The following is a 22062-nucleotide window of genomic DNA, read 5'->3' as shown; positions in this document are numbered from 1 at the left end:
TGCGATAGAACGATGGTTCAAACATGAAACCATAGTTCTTCTGTATGATATTGATCATGATTCGGATCAAATTCAACTCAAATCAACCCACACACACATTTCATTTTAAAAGTCGGATCTAAAAATTTTATATAAAATGACACCCCATTTTAAAAACTATTTTGGATTTTGGATAAGACAAGCACAATCCAAATTCTAAAATAAAATCTTTGTAAGCACTAGAATATATTCTCATCACTCAACTTGCATTTTCAACAATAGCATGATCACAAATTCACAGCTATGGTAAATATGGCCATCCTCTACATAACATACATTTACCTTATTTTCTCAGAAGTCAGAAATATATAAATACAGCCATGTCCTCAAGAAAAACTAAACAAGTTTTCCCAGAAAAAATAAGCCTGAACAAAAACACACCCAAGTTTACAGAAGAACTATAAATGATAATGTTGCATAGCTTCATCAATCCTTTAACAACTATAGAGAGCTTGCACTAATATCTTTAAGCCTTAAGGCTGCTGCAAAACCACTATCTATGGCGCCTTCAACATTCGGACTAACACAGAAGTCACCACATATGGCTAGTCTCTTGCTTCTGTCCCAAACACATTTCTCCTCTTGCGCAATACTCGCATCCGGAAATGCACTCCCCCTACAAAATAGTTCTCAGTTTGGATCGACTTATTTGAGTTTATCTACCGACATAAACACTTCAAGACTCTGAGAGAACTTATAAAAACAACTTACGGCAACGACTATAAGTTGTTTTCGGCCTATTTCTATAAAATCTAACACTCAAGTCTCAAGGCTCTTAGAAATGTTATATACGTTTATGACATGTGAAATATCAGTCAACTCAGAGTTACTTACCATCTATGTGCTCTCTTGAAAAAGGGCTGTGATATGTTAGCCTCGGTACTTTGAAATTCTTGGAAAAGCTCTTCCGCCACTTTATTCAATGTGGCGTCCGAGGGCTTCTTGAGTCCTGTTTGAGCGATTATATTCTCTGCATACTCTGCTGTTGAATGAAGAACCCATCTTTCACTGTAAAATAAGGATGCAACCCTGTAAGCAATGGAAACTAGTCTGACTATATATATTTAAATGATCGGATCGAGTGATGCAATATCAAAGAAATACCTTGTTGTAGAACGGTCTGGCTTGCTGCTATCACAGTAAGCCGAGCTTAAGATTTTAGAATTTTTAATAGAGAAGCCTTTAACTGGAATCTGAACATAAAATTGGATTTTGTAGATTAAGATCATTGATTTTACATCACAAAAATGGTTCTTTCCTACTTGAAAAATTATAATAGTCAACAATGACTTAATATATAGCCCTATTTGGATAAACAATTTAACTACACGCTCATAAAATATTTGTCACGGTTAAAAACATGGTTAAATAGGGGCCCGATTTGTTTTACCACAGTTGAACCGTGACTAACCTACGCAGGGTTTCCAAAACCTTAAGACGGCCCTTAGTCATATAAAAAATTCATGTATTAGCAAACTAAAGAATATAACTACCATTTGGGAGTTGTATAGCTTCATCGTACCGTTGACAGAGGCTCTGCAAATGCCAGCATTAATGCAAAACATGGTCTAACAGGAATGTTGTGCAACTTTTCTGACAATCCGGGCAGCAACTTCAAATCTGCATCATCGTTCATCACAAATTCTATAGGTGAAGGTAAGACATTCAAAGTATATCTCAAGCTATCTAGTTTCTAGTATATCAAGTTGAATCTATAAAGTAACAAACAACCAATATTTTTCTCAACAAACATGATAGACACAAAATAATGCATCCTTCTAGCATTAGTCAAGTCTAACAATTTGAAGAAAACAACAGATGACAGTAAAATAATACTCATGCCTCCTGGAATAAAAGCTTCTTGACACTGAAGCATGAAATTAGACAGAACCACAATCCGATCAAATATATCAAAAAGATGCAATAAGAAGACCAAAGAAAGATGGTACAATTAAAGAGGTTGTGAAGTCATTATTCATCAACGCCTCTTTTAGGGACGGTTGTGGGACGGAGGGAGTAGCTTATACAGTATACGCATCTAACAAAAAGAACCTTTTAAGAGACCCCATCACATGAAAAATTTAAAAAGAAATTGAAGGCTAGAAAGCATATCCATACCAAGTGGTGGTAACCGTCCTGTAACTTCTGTAATCCTAGTAGAAACTATATTCTTATCTGATGCGACGAGTCCCTTAAACCGACCAAGACTTTGTCCATCCACTCCTATCAATGACCATAATTTCTCATCATCCAACCATTCAACTCTTCCAACACCCGCACCAAACTTGCTTTCCACACCTAACAATCAGAAATAATCATAATAACCATAAGCTTTTACACTGAGTACACGGTCAACTCCGAACAACAAAAGTAATCAAGTAGATACCATTCTCGTTGCATAATGCTTTGCAGATTGAATTCATGCCCGGAACACCCACAAATCTCTTGCTTAATCCTTCCTAAAAAACATGCCCGTCAGAAAAAACTATTCTATTAAATATGATCTTGAATGCACTTGGCTCAGTCATAAGCCATGTCTTCTGCATAATATTGAAAATGGAAGAAACAAATGAAGACTTTCCCTAAATATTCCATCTTTTTTCTAATATTTATTGTGCAACTAAAATATACTGCGAAACACAGACACTCTGACACGGATAAGACACTAACACAAGTATAATAAATTAAGAAAATGGAGTAACTACATGTGTCGATGTCGGACACACTTTCAATCAGAAGTGTTAGTGACACCAATAACAACGAATAACAATAAAATACCAAACTACTTCTTTATCAATCTTAAACATATGCAGAATACCCTTGAACCTGCTCTATGTTGTCAAACTTAAGGGTTTGAAAATCAAATGAGCCAAACTTTTCTTTCCATTCAGCTACAAGACCCCTCGACTGCCATTCTTGAACTAGACGCATCACTTCCGGCTTACTAACTGAGAAAAACGGAGCACCGTGGTCGAAATGCAGCTCCTTTCCATCTTCAGTTTTCTCTCTGGATTTCCAGAAAATAAGAAAACTTAGAACCATCTTTCAAATCATCACTAAACCAATGTAAAGGAATTCCAGGATCATTCAGAAGGAAATGCCAACTTCAAACAAAGGTTAAAAGATACACATACGCAGAGACACGACATTGACACAAACACGACACCGACAAGTCACACACCACTAGTAATTTTAAAAAATAAATGAATTAATTAAACGAAATCAAAAGCTCAAAATTCTGTAGCAATAATATAATAATATAATAATATAAATCTGAAGAAATTAATAAAAGAAGCGAAGAACCTTCTCTGGGACATGCGTCCACCAGGGCCTCTAGCTGACTCAAAGAGTGTAACAGAAACCCCATTTCGAGCAAGAGTTGATGCACAGACGGCTCCAGAAACTGCAACCATTTTTCATTATCATCATATTTATATACATATGTTAGATCGCTAAAATCCAAAAAGTTAATTTAAAAATGATAAATTGGGTAGAGAGAGGATAAAAAATAATATATTTACTTCCACCACCCAAGACAGCAACCTTAAAGACCATGGTACTCATTGTTGTTTCGTTTTTGTTGTTAATGGATTCTGAAACAAACATGGTAAGTTAAGAGAGAGAAGGGGTCGGGTTGGAAAGTAGTTGTAATGTAATAGTGAATATAGTTACGGTGGTCGCTTGAACCTGAGGGTGCATTACATAATCCTCTTTCCAACGAGTCGTTATCATAGAAATTTCTTAGTGTCTAAAGTCTTTTGTTTAGACATGTATTAGAATCAACGATCCTATAAATAATTTAAATTTTGATTTTAGTATTTATAAAAAAAATCTTCAAACAATTGTCCGGTTAACTTCTCACTTAACTCCAAGGTTTATTCTAGGTCTCTTCGAGCTTAACTTCTGAGTTTGAATATAGTTCTGAACACGTAGCAGTGTTAAATCTTTTGAAGAAGAGTTTGTCGTCTATTGTGGTTTTACACAGTTCCAGAGATTAGTCTCTGCACTTGCGTGCATATGTCTTGAACATGTATTTATAAGTGGGGGCAATACTCATCCTATAAGTCGGTTTTATATGAATGAATTATGTCTAACCACATTTTTTAACATGATATCAGAATTTCGTTTAAGATCCATTGGGTAATCCACAATGTAGTTCCACGCTCCAGACGTAAATCCTGGGCGTGAGGGGGTGTTAAAAGAGTCTCACATCGTATAATATATGACTTGAACATGTGTTTATAAGTGGAGACAATCCTCACATTGCAAACCAGATTTGTAGCGTTGAGTTAGGTCTACCCACATATTCTTAAAATGATATCATAGTCTATCCATATGACCATGGGTCACCCATCGTTTATATCCACACACCAAGCGCAAAAGAGTGTTGGACGTGAGGGGTGTATTGGGAAAATCGCAAGTCTCACATTGGTTGGAGATAGAGCATTGAAGAGTTTATATAGAGTGACCCCCTCACCTCATAGGTTAGTTTTTAATTCGATTTAGTAAAGATGAGTTAGGTTAAACTCTAATAGGCTATCATAGCCTCATTTAAGATCCATTGGGGCATCCACCATTTAGTTTCACATCCCATACGCAAATATGGGCGTGAGAGGGGGTGTTAAGAGTCGCACATCGGATAATCTATGGTTTGAACATGTATTTATAAATGGAGACAATCCTCACCCTACTAGACGGTTTTGTAGGGTTGAGTTAGGCTCAATTACACATTCTTAAGAAAGAGTAATCCAAATAAATAGCATCAGAAAACATGGTTTAGCAGAAACTCACTTATTGTAGTTACTGAAAATGCCCACAACATATCAGCTTCATGAGGAGGAGTAATGAAAGAAAACACACTCAACTTATAACTTTTTATAACAACATGTATTACTCCATTCGTGAATTAATTAGTATTTAATTTTGAGGGATATTGTTTTATATAAACTTGACATTGTTAACTTTTTGATGCTAAAATAATGACACAAAAGTAGGTTGGTTCATTTAATTTCAATTTTATGTTACCTCTTTTTGAATTAGAAAATCTAGTGAGTGAATGCATAAGCCATGAAAATGGTGAAACAGACAACTATGAAAATGCTCAGAAGTTGTTTGATGAAATGTCTAAGAGAAATATTTCAATGAGATTTATTCTGATAAATCTGAATTCATGTAATGCATGTGTATGAGTTTCTCTATATCATCAATATTGGTGAGTTTGCTCTCTTGAATCAATTATCCAACATTGTCATTTGCTTTCATTAAACTAAGAAAAGGTAACCAAGAAAGGTTCAAGCTCAAAACCATTCCTCAAAGCAAAATTATGCATCCGTCAATATTTTTAGAAGCCATATTATATCATACATCCAATTTATAATTTGTATTCAATGCAATGAAGAAGAAAATTTGTTTAACCAGCAAACATGTCGGAGGATAAAAGTTTTTAAGTAATGAGAAAATACAAACAAAAAAAACTCTGAACATGAGAGATCATTTTGTTAGAACAAGCAACCATAAAGTTGATGAAACAATGGTGGAGTAATTTTGGTGTGTGGAGAGTGAAAGAGGAGAATTGAGAGAGAGAGAGAGAGAGAGAGAGAGAGAGAGAGAGAGAGAGAGAATTGAGGGTGAGAATGCATACTTGCATTAACCAAGGTGAAAATGCACTCTAAACACTTATATACAAGTTACACAATGATTGGAAAATAATTTGATCAAGTTCGATAGTAGAAAAAACAAAAACTCAGGCTTGTTACCGGTTACACCAAAACGGGTAACAGGTTACACTTGACACTTAAAATTAAACAAATCAATTCAGCTTCAGTGGTAACCGGTTACACCATTTCTAGTAACCGATTACATCTTCGAAAAATCTAATCTCTGCTACTATAAAGCATATCAACATCAGTTGTAATCGGTTACACACCCGTGGTAACCGATTACAACACTTGAATTACATCATAAAGTTCAATACACCACCTTAATTCAAGTGTTGCAAGTCTACCATGCCCATTCTCATATTCAACCTCTTGAATACATCATTTGTGATCCCCTTAATCAGCAAATAACAACTTGGTCCTCACTCCTGCAATATCCCAATCGTAACCTTCCATCACTAACAAGTTCCCTTAAATAATGGAACCTCATCTCAATGTTCTTGCTCCTCCCATGTGCAATTGGGTTCTTAGCAAGATTAACCATGAAAACATTATCAACTAAGAGTGTGACAGCCTCACCCTCACTGTTTCCCAACTCCTCCAATAGATTCATAAGTCATACAACTTGCCATGCACATAACAAAGTGACAATGCACTCGGTCTCACAAGATGAGAGTGTAACTACCAATTCCTTCTTCGAACACCAAGAGATTGGTGTTGTATCGAACATAAAGATGTATTCAACTGTAGACTCCTGATCATCTTTATATCTGCACCAGTTAGAATTGGTAAAATCGAGCAAATTGCATTTTGCTGCCATATAAGACACCTTCGGTCTCTCCATGAACCTACTCACAATACTGACACTAAACGCTAAGTTCGATCATGTACTGCACAAGTAACGCAAATATCCAATCAACCTCCTATATTGAGTTGGATCAACATCTTATTCATCCTCATTCTTAGACAATTGCAACATTGGTTCAGCTGGAGAAATGGCAGCATTGCAATACTCCATTTCACACTTTTTCAATATCTCAAAAGCATATCACCTTTGATGCATGAGCATTCCCATTTTGGACTTGTGGAACTCAATACCAAGAAAATAAGTCATGAGACCAAGGTATGTCATCTCAAATTCATGCATAAGTTCACTGTTGAACTTTGAAATGCACTCACCATTGTTGCCCGTGATCAATAAATCATCCACATATAGACAAAGGATTATTACTCCTTCACTAGCATATGTCTTCACATATACTCCATGCTCCGATACAAATTTCTTGAAGCCAAGGTCCTTTAGGAAACCATCAATTCTTTTATTCCAAGCTCTTAGAGCTTGCTTCAAACCATATAGCGCTTTCCTCAACTTGTAGAATTCCAGCTCTTGGTCTTTCACAACAAAACCAGAGGGTTGTCCTACATATTCCTCCTCTTCAAGTGGTCCATTCAAAAACGCTGATTTGATATCCATTTGGTAAATAAGCCAGTTGTGGTTATTTGCGATACCAACAACAAGCCTAATGGTTTCAATTCTAGCAATCAGTGCAAATACCTTCTAAAAGTGTATTCCTTCTCTTTTCAAAAATCCATTAGCCACTAATCGAGCCTTATGCATGATTATCTCACCCTTAGTATTTTCCTTCACTTTGAACACTCACTCCACACCAATTTCCTTATTCCCTTTTGGTAGATTAATTAGCTCTCAATTACTATTTTTCTCATTGAATTGCAGCTCCTCTTTCATAGAACAAATCCACTTTGAACCACTTAAGGCCTCTTCTGCATTAACGGGTTTGAATTCGGCCATAAGTGAAAAGTGAATGATATTACCATTATCATTGACCTCATTGTCACGAAACAATTCACAATCTTGAAGTCTCTAAGGCAAACCCCTTTTCCTTGTTGACCTCCTGACATTTCCTTCATTTCGGGCTTCGACGACATGTTGTTCTGTACTTCCTACTACCTCATAATCAAAAAAATTGTGTCTGTAACCTGTTATAGGATTCTGGTAACTGGTTACAGCTTGCTGGTAACTGGTTACAGCTTGCTGGTAACTGGTTACAGACTGCTGGTAACCGGTTATGCCCTATTGCAACTGCTTCATTTCATCAATTACAACATCCCGACTGATGACGATCCTCATATTAACAGTATCAAACAGTTTGTAACCACCGGTAGAGTGATATCCAACAAGAATCATTACCTATCCCTTGTCATCCAACTTCTTTCTAAGTTGACCCGGAACATGTCGGTGTCGCACCGCGAAAAAAAACCTGAGCGCATTGCATGCTCGAAGATACAACAGAATCGCCACCAAACTTTATTTATTCTCGAAGGAAGGGGAAAATATCGATAAAATCCAAGGGGAAAATAAATGGGTAAGGATAAAATCCAAGGGGAAAATAAATCCAAGTGGAAAATATCGATAATATCGCCACCAAACTTTCATAATTGCATTGATTGTATGTCATATACGATAGACTTTGCTTATAGAGATTTCATGAATAAGCTTAGGTCTGTGGTGTATCAATCTTAAAGAATTATCATGAGTTCAATTATGCCTTGATAGAATATCTATGTGAAGAGTTTTTAAATTTCTTTAGTTAAAAGCAACTTTAGTTGTCTTGGTTTGACTTGCATTAGAATCAATCAAGCTCTTAGTAATGTCTTGTATTATTTCACTTAGTTAATTCATTTAGATGCTTCCAAGCTCTCTTGTTGTTGTGTTTTTCTTCCGCGCTTCTTAAAATCTTAAACTTTGTTTATGGCACCTAAAATGTTTTTTGAAATTGTCTTAAGGGAAAAAGGTTTATTCACCCTCCCCACCACATACACACACACACACCTCTTTGTATCCATATTTTTATCCAATATCCTACACCTTCTGTAGAAAGCTTCATATGGATCCATACCAATGCTCCCATAATAACTATTATTGTAAGCGAATTCAATCAAGGGTAAGAGATCTTTCCAATTTCCTCCATTTCAAGCACATATGCTCTTCGCATATCTTCTAAAGTTTGAATCGTCCTCTCTGTCTAACTGTTCGTCTGAGGATGATTAGACATACTCAAACATAACTTCTAACTCATAACATGTTGAAATGCTCCCCTGAATCTTGAGGTAAACTTCAGGTCTCTATCTGATACGATACTAAAGGGAATATCATGCAACCTTACAATTTCCGCGATAAACAATCTTGCAAGATGAATGGATTTGTACGTTGTTTTCACGGCCACAAAATAAGTTGACTTTGTTAATCTATCTATTATTACCCAAATCGAGTCGTAACCACCTTGAGTAGGTGGTAACCCTACTGCAAAGTACATAGAAATATTATCCCACTTCTACATCCAGACTTCTAATGGTTGCAACAATCCACCTGATCTTTGATGATCAATATTCACATATTGACATACTACACATTTAGATACATACTCATTAATACTTATCTTCGTACCAAGCCACCAATAATGCTTATTCAGATCTTTGTGCATTTTTTACGAACATGGATGAATGGTGAACATACTTTTATGTGTCGCTTCTAAGACCATTCTTTTCAATTCCGCATCCTTCAAAACATATACTCTTTGATTAAACATGAGAACTTCATCTGTAGTATGAGAAAAAAACCAATTGGTTTGTCCTTGGTTGCAACTCATCATCCAATATTTACTTTGTCGAATCATTTCCCTCAAATCCTAAGTAACATTCAAATTTCTCATCATCACACCATTTTGACTCCATGCATATTGAAGATCAAGATTTCTGAATTGTTCTAATAAATCATTGTCACACTCCTATTTTGACCTTGAATCACGGATTCGATGCATTCATCATAGTTGTTACATCTCTGCATTGAATCAATTTTCAAATGTGCGCCAAAACAACGTGAGAAATTTTTCCAAATTAACCTTGCAAACATTAGTTTTATTAATCTACGTTTCGTGCAGTTTAACCTCGTATGCTCGATTTATTTTTTCGCTACTTTTTTCAATCGCATTTTAAATAACTTAAGCCTTTTTACCTGTCATTTTTTATAAAATTTGATCAAAACCTGTATGTTTTTTAGAAGTTTATTTCGTGTTGATATTTTTCGTACTTTCATTTTAATTTTTTGAGTATTTTCATGCTCACTTTTTATTTTTTAGCCCTTTTATTTTATTTATCAAAGTATCAAGAAGGAATAAATAAAAATGAAGTTTCATATAACTTTATTGTTTTTCTTAAGATAGATTTTTATTTCATTTTTATTAAAACTTATCTTTTAATTACAAAGTAGGCCCAAGGGGTCATTTTTGGTTTTCTCTGGTAACTCTGATTGTTAACGTGTGGCCAATGTTTGAGTGAGGGAGACCACATAGCCGATCTCCACGCGAATGCCATCTAAAGTATTGTTTTTTATTTCAAAATTAAAAAATCTCCAATAGAGGAGAACCTAAGTTTCAGTATTGAAAAGTAGGCTTTTTTCTTTCTTCTTCAAAAATAGCATCTTATCCTCCACTGCAGATCCAACTTTATTACTCCCTCCTCATGACTGTAGCGAAACACAACAACCAAATTTTATTCAAAAGAACACATATATACACATAACTTGCATACACTCTCTCTCAGTATGTGAAGTAAAAGAGTTTCTTCATTCATTTTCAAAAATAGAGGAAAACAAAAATCTTCAGTAAAACTACTCTCTCATTGAACCTCTCTTCCTCCATAATGCATATCACCACCCTTAACACTTAACCTCTATTCCTTGAATATTACTCTATTCTCCATTTTAGATACATAACCAACCTTCTCCCTCACGGCCTCCCTTCTCAAACAACCTCTGAAACCTCCATCTTCCCTACCAACAAAACCGCGACACACTTCCTCACACCTCCTTCTCCAAAGCATAGAGCAACCACTTCCTCAAAGTTAACATGCGCCACCACACAACACCTTCTTCCACCCTAGCTCCAAACAACCACCATACATACTCCCTCTGCTTGAAACAACATCGCGCAACCACCAACATTTTCAACCATAACTTCTCGACCACAACAATAACCTCCCGTCCCTCACGACTCAACAACTGCCACCAAACACACCTCCATAACAAACTCCATCACTCAACATTTCTCCCCACCAAACCGTCAACAACCAAACAACCGTGCGTTTTCGTTTTCGGTACAGTTCATATTTTGTATTATTCCTTGGTTTTTGTTGTGTTTCTTTTTGGTTATATTGGTTTTTGCATCTTCTCATATTGTTTGTTAAGTTTTGATTTTGGTAAAAAAATTGGTGTTGATTTTGTTTGGTTTAGTTTCATAAGGATGAAGATGAATGTATATGTATCATGAACCATGTTGTTGATGTTTGTGTTCTTTGCATTTTGTTTTTTTTCAATTTATCGAGTTTCATATATTATATATTTATGAAGATATTATGTTGGAAAAAAGAGGATCACAAAGGAGTGTTGAGACCTCGGTCTCCCAACCTCCATGACCTAGGTTCGATTTCTGGCGCCCCTCAATTTTTTTGTTTCATTTGTTTTGCATTCTTTTCAATTTTTTATGTATTTCTTTATATATATATATATATATATATATATAAAGTTATATAGTTATATTTACTTATTAGCAAAAGGTCCATGGGGAAGTGGTTAAAACTTCATGCCTCCCAACCCCATGTCTGGCTTCAACACCTTGCTGACACTTTTTCTTTTATTTTGTTGATTTTACCATTTTTCCATCTTTTATTTTGATTTCTTTTACATTTTTTAACCCATCCAATTTGTCTTTCTTTTTAATTTTTGTGACACATATTTCTTGTTTTTGACATTACTTTGCAATTTTATTTTTGTATTTATTTTTTCCATTTATTTTATTTCGATTACGATCATTATAAATACACCATATTAATGATTAATACAATGCGATGCTTGTGGATTTTTGTCCCATTTTCTTTGAATCTTTTCATTGCTAAACATTAGATTTTAATATGTGGATTCTACATATCTCATGTCGTTATTCCATCGATTATTTTATATATAAATTGATTATATTTCTCCGCATTTTGACCATTTGCATACGACGCTTCCGTTGTTGTCAATATGCACAAACCGATTTTGAGCAGATTATCTAGGGTTTTGATTGCGCTTCTTAAATTTCATTTTTCCTTGCACGTCCTTGCGTTATGTGACCTTGATTCACATCCTCGCATCACAATTTTAATTCGTGCACGTTTCAATTTTACTTCTTTCTATTTAATTACTATGAACGCGTATTTATACATATGATATCATGTTGTTATTCCCGACTCACGTGGCTTACTCTTGGGCTTTCTTAAATTGAGCTTTTGATCAAGATCAATTTAGGTTTCAAATTCCCATTAATTTCAAACCATTTTCAAAGCCAAATCAGCATAACATTAAAACCTTTTTTTTCAAATAACACGAAAGAAGAGGACCGTTGGAATCTAGTATTTCGGTGAAAACCCCCGAATGATCGGTCCCGAGCCACGCGTTTTGGGTTAACCGTTCATTCTTTTCTTTCGTTCTTAAAACATTTAAATCAATTTGGACAAATAAGGGTCGTTAGGATCAAGCATATTGGCGTAACTCTTTGAACAATTGATTATTATCAAGCGTTCGTTATACATCAAACAACTTTCTCAATTAATCTTGGATGAAAAAGGACCGTTGGAATCTAGCATTCTAGTAGAACCTCGATTGATTGATTCTGAGGCTTAGATATCATTCTCATCAAACATTCGTCATTCACCAATAAAATACATCCAACCAATCAAACTTCTCTTTTCTCGCCGCCATGCGATTAATCTTAAAAACCTTTTCAAAAACAAAAGACACTTTGTCTTAAAATGATGCAAAATAGTGTTTCATCCATAATCGTTGAGTTGATATAAGTGACGTTTTTCAGTGAATATTGATACCTAGAAATTTGTTCAATGTGATACAAACGCCCGCTCCTCACCTGTTTTGGATAAAATAATATTTTTCATCGATTAATACAAGATGACTTTCGCTAAAATCGACCAACAAACAAACATTTTTCTACCTAGAACTACTTATGCCTTGAATTTTCTATTGCACCTGAAGATACATAGGAGCAGGATTGCAAAATCTTGTTAGACCCGTTAATAAAAAAAATAGGTTTAGTTCTTCTTTGCTCCATAATAATAAAAACCTTTTAGGTCCTTTCTCATTAATAAAATTCTAAAACATTTCTCTTTTATCTTTTTCTATCCCAAATAAGTAGAAGATCGCAAACTAACATAAGCTAACGTTCATTCTAAAACTAACTAAACGGTTCCCGTTTAGTACAACGGACGTGAGGGGTGATGATACCTCCCCCTTGCGTAACCGACTTCCGAACCCTGATATTGGTCGCGAAGACCATATCTTATCCTTTCGTTTAGGTGTTTTATCGATATTTCCCCTTTACCTCTTTGGGAATAAATAAAGTTCGGTGGCGACTATGTTCACTTGATCCCGCGAGCGTGCGATTGCGCTTCACGAGCGCCGTGTTCTCAATTTTTGAGGTGCAACAATCATATTCCAGCATCATCAACTCGACCTTATGTATTTCTTTCCAACTTAATGCATATGCCACCTTTTTTGCTTTACTCGGATGGTACTTTCAACTTAATGTCGAAATCTTTCAAGTACTCCATCCATCTTCTCTGCCGCATGTTTAATTCTTTCTGGTCAAAAAGGTATTTCAAACGCTTTATGTCACTAAACATCTAAAAATGTACTCCATATAAATTAAAGCCTCACACCTTTAAGGTAAACACAATAACTGCTAATTCAAGTTCATGCGTCTGATAGTTCTATTCACGAGTTTTCAGATGTCAAGACGCATATGCCATCACTTGGACATCTTGCATCAAAACTCCATTTAACCCTTTCTTTGAGGCATAACAAAACACTCCACACGGTTTGGTAGGATATGGGATTATTAACACAGGTGCGGTACTCAACTTTTCCTTGAACTTGGAGAAACTTTATTCACACTTTGAATCTCATATGAAAGGAATCTACTTCTGAGCAAGTTATGTTATGGGTAAGGCCATTCGCAAAAATCCTTGGAAAAACTTTCTATAATAACCCGTCAATCCTAAGAAACTTCTAACTTCCAATGTATTCTTTGATCTTGCCCAATTGATAATTGTTTCGATCTTAGAATGATCTACTATAACTCCTCCCTGCGATACAACATGACCAAGAAACTTCACTTCGTTCATCCAAAATTCACACTTACTAACCTTTGCAAAGAGTTGCTTCTCTTGTATCAACGATGGGACAATCTTCAAATGTTCCTCATGCTCATGTTGAGTATGAGAGTAGATAAGGATATCATTGATGAATATCACTATAAACTAATTCAAGTAAGGTTGGAATATCTGATTCATATAATCTATAAAAATAGCAGGTGCATTCGTCACTCTGAACGACATAACAAGGAATTCGTAATGGCTACATCGGATTCTAAATGCAGACTTCGGGGTGTTAAAACTCTTGACTCGGATCTGATGGTAACCCGGACACAAGTCAATCTTCGAGAACACACAAGCTGATTTCAATTGATATATCAAATCATCTATCTGAGGTAAGTGATACTTATTATTGATGGTAAACTTATTTAAGTGACGGTAATCAATGCACAAATGCATCCCCCCATATTTCTTCTTCACCAACAACACTGAGGCTCCCCATGGTGACACACTCCAACAAACAAAATGCTTATCCAATAAGTCCTCCAATTGATTATTCAATTCTTTAAGTTCAACTGGTGATATGCGATAAGGAGCAATGAAGATTGGGGAAGTTCATGGTACAATATCGATATATAATTCAACTTCTCTCTCTGGAGGAAGAGAAGTGACATCCTCGGGAAAAACTTCTGGAAATTCATAGACTACAAGAACTTGCACAACATTCACACCCTCGCTTGACTTCTTGGTGAGAATCAAGAGGGTATACTTTTCATGTTCGAACAAAAGATTGATCGTGCTAGCTGTACCCCTTAGAATCGTGGTTATCACATCGTTGGGAGTGGCTCTATCGGTTGGAATAAAGATTACTTTTTCTTACAAACAATATACACAAAATTGGCGGAGAGCCAATCCATACCCCACATCACATCCATAATCTTAAGTGGTAAGCATATAATATCAATCTGGAAAACTCGATCATTCATAGACAGTGAACAATTTTCACACTGCCACTATGTCTCAACACTACTATCTGTAGCGGTAGAAACCACCATTGGAAGAGATAACAAAAATACTTCTAATCTAAGACATTTCACACATTGAGTCGATACAAAAGAGTGCAATGATCCATAATCAAACAATACAAAGCAAGAATGGTTATTCAAGTGACACATATCAGTGATCATGTCATTATCATCCATTGCCTTTTTAGCATCGAAGGTATAGACTCGGACATTACTCTTTCCTTGCACCTGAATTCTTCTTTGTGGGCAATCACGAGATATGTGACCTTCTTCTTGACATTGATAACATTGGATCCCTCTGGCCCCGCACTTTCCAAAATGAAACTTCCTACACAATTGGCACTGAGGGGGTTGAACAGGTCTTGCATTCTGTGTTTGCTTCCCCTTAAAGGATTGATACTTAGGATTAAATTGATAACTTGGTCTTCATTGGTCTTTCTCAGCAAACCTGCACTGATTTCCTTCCTCTTGAACCATTTCAAACTATCTTCAACAACATAAAATTGCCTTAACAATTTAGCATAAGTAGTAAACTCTCTTTGAGAGATGATGTGAGCAATCTTAGCTCTTAATCCAAACAAAGATTGATTCACTTTTAACTTCTCATCCGGAGCATAGACAACTTGCTCGAAGTAAACATCCATGTTTTCAAACTTCTCAGCATACTCAGTCACCGACATATTACCTTGTCTGAGCTGTTGAAACTCAAACTCCTTCTGAGTGCTTAAGCTACTCGGAAAATACTTATCCAAGAAAGTGGTCTTAAAGTATTCCCAGTCTCTTGAAATCTCTTGGTTGGTCATGAGGGTCGAATCATTATCCCACCATATCGTTGTGGGGCGTTTCATCATCTGCAAAGCAAAAACCACCTTATTCTCCTAACTACATGGCACAATCTAAAACACCCTTTCCATATGAGACAACCAATCATGAGCTTTGAACAAGTCAAGACTACCTTGAAACTCAAGAGGATTCATTCGGAAGAAATATCAGAAATTACCACCCACAACAACTTGTGAAACGGTTTATGGTTGGGAACCACCATTGGTTATCTACAGACAGAGAAGAAAGTTTTTGGAAGACACCCCTGAGAGGAGAACTGTAGAGGCCATGATAGTTGAGGTACGAAATATCTTACAGTACATGATACAGAGAAGGAACTTAGGGTCAAATATATTCAGTAGTTGACTTTTTATTTAATTTTGATCATTTGTATTTTGTGAGCCATATATATGATTTAGATTTTGACTTAATATATATTATTTTGATTTAGTTACACTTTTGTATGGTATGATTGAATTATATATGATATTTTAAATGTATTTTGTGAGGAATATATGGTTTAATTAAATTATATAAGGTGCATTAAATAGGTTAGATTTATTTTGAAAAAATACTGCTCGGGAAGAAAATTTATTATCCCGAGGGTTAATATGGAAATTGACTTTCATATTATTCACTAAATTGTGAAATAAACACACTATCACAAATTTAAAATATGTCTTATGGGTTAGCTTGAAACTTAATCTAGAGACTCATGATTTCATATTAAGGAGGTTAACTTCGATAGAAATGTATATTGGTTGGGTTTGATTGAATTATTATCTAACCCATTTAAATTTCAATGAGTTGAATTTATTGTCTAACTCATAATTTCACAGTCAAAACCAATCCAAATTACCCTCAATCATTTATGGATTGGATTGAATTGGATTCACGAATTATATTCAAATAAAAAAAATTGATAATCTTTTTTCAATTATAAAAATATTGTAACACAATTCAATAAATATTTTTAACACTCAAATTATCTTACATCTCTAAAAAAAAAGATTATTTTTGTGTTTTTAAAGGGTAATTCTTTACCACACAATGAGAGTAGCAATCCCCAAAAATTATCCTATCTCAAGAAGATAGTTAAAGCAAAATTTTATAAGATTATAGAAGTGTTGGTCTATGAGGGCTAACGACTAAGAAATTATAGACACAATTTAGTTTTCCGGTCAATGAAAACTGTCGCTATACTCACCTTCTTGCACCTGTGGGTGCTAATTAATATTGACAAGTCCAAATATCAAGTTGCAATACGTTTTGTACCCTATATAAAAATATTTGATAAAATAATTACATAATCTAAAATAAAAAGTCATTGCATTGCGTCAACTCTGACATATTTTCTCTTCAATATGGTAGGTCATAGCTCTTTTCATCCCCTCACCTGCTCCATTTATACCAAATACCAACCTATCATAATATTCAGGAACCTCACTTCAACGCATACAAGTTGTTAAGCAAAACCTTATATACATTATTTAATCACTTAATCGTTATTTGACTTTATTCTTTTTTACATTTTCAAATGCATGGCATGCAAAAGTAGAATATCATCAAGTTTGACTATGGCACACACATGCATGCAGCACCAACATGGATTTGTTTGTTCATCTAAACAGATGTTACGCAACCAACAATTTGCATTATCAAGCATGTTTCTTTTGACCACCCTTGTTTTTGAAGCGATAACTTTTACTTTCTCATTGCGTCATTAAGTTTTGCTTTCTTTTTTACAATTTATTTTTGATCAATTTTGTTAAATTAGTCTTTTGTATTTTTAATATTTTAAAATGTTGATTAGTAAATACTATATTTGTTTATGAAATGTGGCTAATTTGTTACTCTTTAGTGATGAATGATCAATTTAATTCCTTTTGTCAAAGTAGGTTGTTCGACAAAAATAAGAAAGTGTCGAATCACCTAGTGTGTTGAGTTGTATTAGTGTGTTAAAGTGTCGAAGCATGTTGCTTCACACAAGATTTCGACTTAGACCTATTTTTTAATAGTATTAATTATTTTGGGTTTTTATAATTTTGGGTTTTGACTTAGGGAGTAAGTTAACCTAAATATATAAATATTAGGAGTAACCCCTATTCTTGTAAGAAAGAATTCAGAACATTGTATTCACAGAATTTTGCAGTTGCAAAGTGAATAAAGAAGTTTTCCACAGGTTGTGGACAGAGAGAAAACTCTACAGAGAATATTCTTCTTCTCCATCGTTCTTTCTTTTCTTTCTCAATTGTTCTTTTCTTTTTATTGTCATTGTGTGGATGATAACAATTTTGTTCATCAAGATTGATAGAAATTCTCCATAGGTTGTGGTGGATTTCCAACATCTGGTATCAAGAGCTCCGGCTTAAGCGATTCGTGGAAAGAAAATCACGATGACAATGAATCATCCAAACGGACATTTTCCATCGAATCTACTGATTCTCAAAAACAACAATTATAAGAATTGGTGCAAGCAGATAAAGGTTGCGTTTTGTTATCAAGATCTTTGGGATCTTGTGAAGGAAGGAGTAACAACGCTTGTAGAAAATGCGACGGATCAAAAAAAGGTTGCGCATAAAGAATTGAAAAAGAAAGATTATAAAGCTCTCTTTATAATCCATCAATGTGTTGATTCAGATAACTTTGAAAAGGTTAGTGATGTAGAGTCAACGAAAGAAGCATGGAAAATTCTGGATAAGTCGTTTGGAGGCGGGGAGAAGGTGAAAGAGGTGAGGTTACAAACTCACAAAGGGACGTATGAATTGCTTCAGATGGAAGACAGTGAAACTATTTTCTTCACTAAGGTTACAAAACTTTTGAATCAAATCAAGGTATGTGGAGAAGTGTTGACATCAAGACCTGTTATTGGAAAGATCTTGAGGTCATTAACTCCAAAGTTTGACCATGTGGTAGTAGCCATAGAAGAGTCGAAAGATTTGTCAAAACTGACAAAGGAAAAGCTTCAAGGGACGCTTGAATCTCATGAACAAAGAATGGTTGAAAGAGCTGCAGGAAAGTCGAAGATTGATATGGCTTTGCAGGCGCGGTCAGTAAAAGAAAGGAAAGGCAAAGGAAGTTGGAATGGCAACAAAGGCAGATGAGATTACAACAATTCGAGTGGTCAAAATCAAAAGAAGGAAATTGGTCGAATCAAAGAAAACCCTAGAACCAAGGAAACTAAAGAGGTGGTGTTGCAGGTAGAGGAAGAGGCGGTGGACAAAAGCCAGACAAGAGTCACATTCAATGTTACAATTGTCAGAAGCATGGTCATTATTCTAGTGATTGTCCAGAAAAGCAGAAGAATCAAGAAACTTATGCAAAGCTGGCGAAACATGAAGAAGAAGAGATGTTGTTGATGGTTACAATGAGAGATGAAGAGAGATTTAAGGACCAGTGGTACTTGAACTCGGGATGCTCATCACACATGTCTGAAAAGAAACATTAGTTTGTTAACATAAAGCCCTCAATGAAGAACATGGTGAAATTTGCAAATAACAATATTCTAGCAGCTGAAGGTGTATGTGATGTTCTGATCATGAGGAAAGATGACAAGAGGTTAGTAATTTCAAATGTGTTGAACATATCAGAAATGAAGAGCAATTTGCTCAACATAGAACAGTTAGTCGAAAATAACCACAAGGTGTCGATCGAAGACAAGATAATGAGAGTTCTCGACTCAAATGGAAGGTTGATCTTGAAGGCTCCAATGTCTCAGAATAGAATCTTCAAGATTGAGCTAAATGTGACGGAGCATAAGTGCCTTGCAACAACAACCAACAAAGATTAATGGATATGGCATTATAGACTTGGCCATCTCAATTTCAAAGACATCATAGATTTGAAGAGAAGAAATATGGTTTCAGGATTACTAGAAATCGACATTCCAAACGAAGTGTGTGAAGAATGTGTGCAAGCGAAGCAACACAAGAACAACAACATCAGTAAGGATGCAGGAAGTAGGTCGAAGACAATTCTCGAAGTTATATACTCTGATGTATGTGGTCCTATCCAGGTGGATTCAATTGGAGGTAACAAATACTTTGTTACATTCATAGATGATTTCAGTCGAAAACTGTGGGCTTACCTGATCAAGAAGAAAAGTGAAGTGATCAAAGTATTTATCAAGTTTAAATGTATGGTCGAAAGGCAAAGCGGTCGAAAGATCAAGATTTTGAGGACTGATGATGGTGGAGAATATGTGTCGAAATAATTCAACGCATTATGTGTTAAAGAAGGGATTGCGCATGAGGTGGTGCCACCCTACACTCCATAGCAGAATGGAGTCGCATAAAGGAAGAATAGAATCATCATGAATATGGTGAGAAGTATGTTGAAAGGAAAACATCTACCCAAAGAATTATGGGGAGAAGTTGTGTCGACTGCAACATATATCCTGAACAGATGTCCGACGAAGAAGCTAGAAGGAATCAAACCAGAAGAATGTTGGTCTGGTATCAAGCCTAACTTGAGTCATCTAAAGGTGTTTGGATATGCAGCACATAAACATGTGCTAGATCAGTTGAGAAGAAAACTTGATGACAAGTCGAGTCAGATGATCCTGATAGGATATCATTCGACTGAAGGATACAAGTTGTTCGATCTAGTGAACAAGCAAGTGGTGATCAACAGGGACATGATCATAGATGAGCTTAAGGAATGGGATTTGACTGAGAATGTTAAGAAGGATTCAGTGAGAATCTTATGTGATGAACCAGCTAGTGAAGTCGAAAGCGAAGTTCGACAAGAAGTCATGGGTGAAGCAGGCCCAAGCAACCCTTAAAGAATAAGACACATGTATGTAAGAATGTGTGATTACATCAAATGATGTGGTCAATGAAGAAGGTGATATGGTACACTATGTTTTTTATGCAGATGTCGAACCAGTCAATACAGTTGAGGCATTGAAAGATTTGAATTGGGTGAAAGTATTGAACGAAGAATTGAAGTCAATCGAAGTCAACAACACTTGGCGACTTGTCGAATTTCCCCAAGATAAGAAGGCAATCAATGTGAAATGGGTATACAAGGTGAATTTGAATCCCAAAGGACAAGTGACTCAACACAATGCGAGACTTGTGGCGAAAGGATTTCTTCAGAAAGAAGGAATCGACTTCGACGAAGTTTTTTCACCTGTTGCTAGGATCGAAACAATCTGGTTGGTTGTTGGTATAGAAAAAATGAACAACTGGAAGATGTGTCAGATGGATGTGAAATGTGCATTCCTGAATGACCCCTTAGAAGAAGAAGTTTATGTTGCACAACCAACTGGGTTTGTGAAACAAGGCGAAGAAAGAAAGATGTGCAAGCTGCATAAATCCCTGTACGGACTTAAACAAGCTCCAAACAAGAAGATAGATGGATTTCTAAGGGAGAAGGAATTTGTAAAGTGCAAAATTGAACATGGAGTATATGTAAGAAGAAGTAAGAGTGAATTTCTTATACTATGTCTCTATGTGGATGACTTGTTGATAACAAGTAGCTGCAAGAAGGAGATTGAAGACTTTAAAGGTGATCTCAACAAGGAATTTGAAATGTCAGATCTGGGTGACATTTCATATTTCCTTGGCATCGAATTTTACAAGAATGGTAGAGATTTGATGATGCATCAAAGAAGGTATGCAGACGAAATACTCAAGAGATTTGAGATGCAAGATTGCAACCTAACTTCGACTCCAACTGAGCCCAGATTACAACTTTCGAAAGATTCAGATGAAGATGATGTCGACTCAACCCAATATAGAAGACTTATTGGGTCACTTCGATACCTTTGTCACACAAGGCCTGACTTAGCATACAATGTAGGTATGGTGAGTAGACGCATGCATAAGCCAAAGGTATCATATCTAGCAGCGGCTAAAAGGATATTAAGGTATCTGACAAGAACTCTCGACTATGGCATTTTGTTTCCTACAGCTGATGAAGGAAAATAATACAAACTAGTAAGGTATACCGACTCAAGTTAGTGTAGTGATACTGATGATCAAAAATCCACACCTGGCTATGTGTTTATACTAGGTGGTGAACCAGTTGCTTGGAGTTCGAGAAAGGAGCCAGTAATGGCATTATTGTCGTGTGAAGCAGAATACATAGTTGATTCTCTTTGTGCATGTCAAGCAACATGAATAGTGAATTTGGCCGAAGAGATAAGAGCGAAGAGTCATGGAACAATTACCATAAAGATCGACAACATGTCAGCTATCAATCTAGAGAAGAATCAGATAGCACATGATCGAAGCAAGCACATCGAAATGAGGTTTCATTATCTTCGAGAGCAGGTAGCATATGGGAAGATGAAT

General features: G+C 35.7%; 1 protein-coding gene across 3 annotated transcripts; it reads right to left on the bottom strand.

The window, feature by feature from the left end:
* Positions 1-226: 226 nt before the first annotated feature.
* LOC127122722 (uncharacterized) lies at positions 227-3806 on the bottom strand. 3 transcript variants are annotated; one of them, XM_051053139.1, is made up of 10 exons: positions 3727-3806; positions 3561-3632; positions 3343-3442; positions 2866-3046; positions 2426-2498; positions 2158-2337; positions 1562-1659; positions 1144-1232; positions 874-1068; positions 227-655 (listed from the first exon to the last, which is right to left on the bottom strand). In XM_051053139.1, exons 2-10 carry the CDS (start codon positions 3601-3603, stop codon positions 481-483), a joined length of 1134 nt encoding a protein of 377 aa, XP_050909096.1. In that variant the 5' UTR covers positions 3604-3632; positions 3727-3806; the 3' UTR covers positions 227-480. The 3 variants fall into 3 exon arrangements, with proteins under 3 accessions (XP_050909096.1, XP_050908996.1, XP_050909045.1); XM_051053039.1 differs by having other exon boundaries at positions 3561-3738; XM_051053088.1 differs by lacking the exon at positions 3727-3806 and having other exon boundaries at positions 874-1047; positions 3561-3705.
* Between the last annotated feature and the right edge of the window lie 18256 nt (positions 3807-22062).

Source organism: Lathyrus oleraceus, chromosome 1, assembly GCF_024323335.1.
Source record: "Lathyrus oleraceus cultivar Zhongwan6 chromosome 1, CAAS_Psat_ZW6_1.0, whole genome shotgun sequence".
NCBI lineage: Eukaryota > Viridiplantae > Streptophyta > Magnoliopsida > Fabales > Fabaceae > Lathyrus > Lathyrus oleraceus.
Note: the sequence above shows the minus strand (reverse complement) of the source record. Positions and strands in the feature narration are given on the sequence as shown.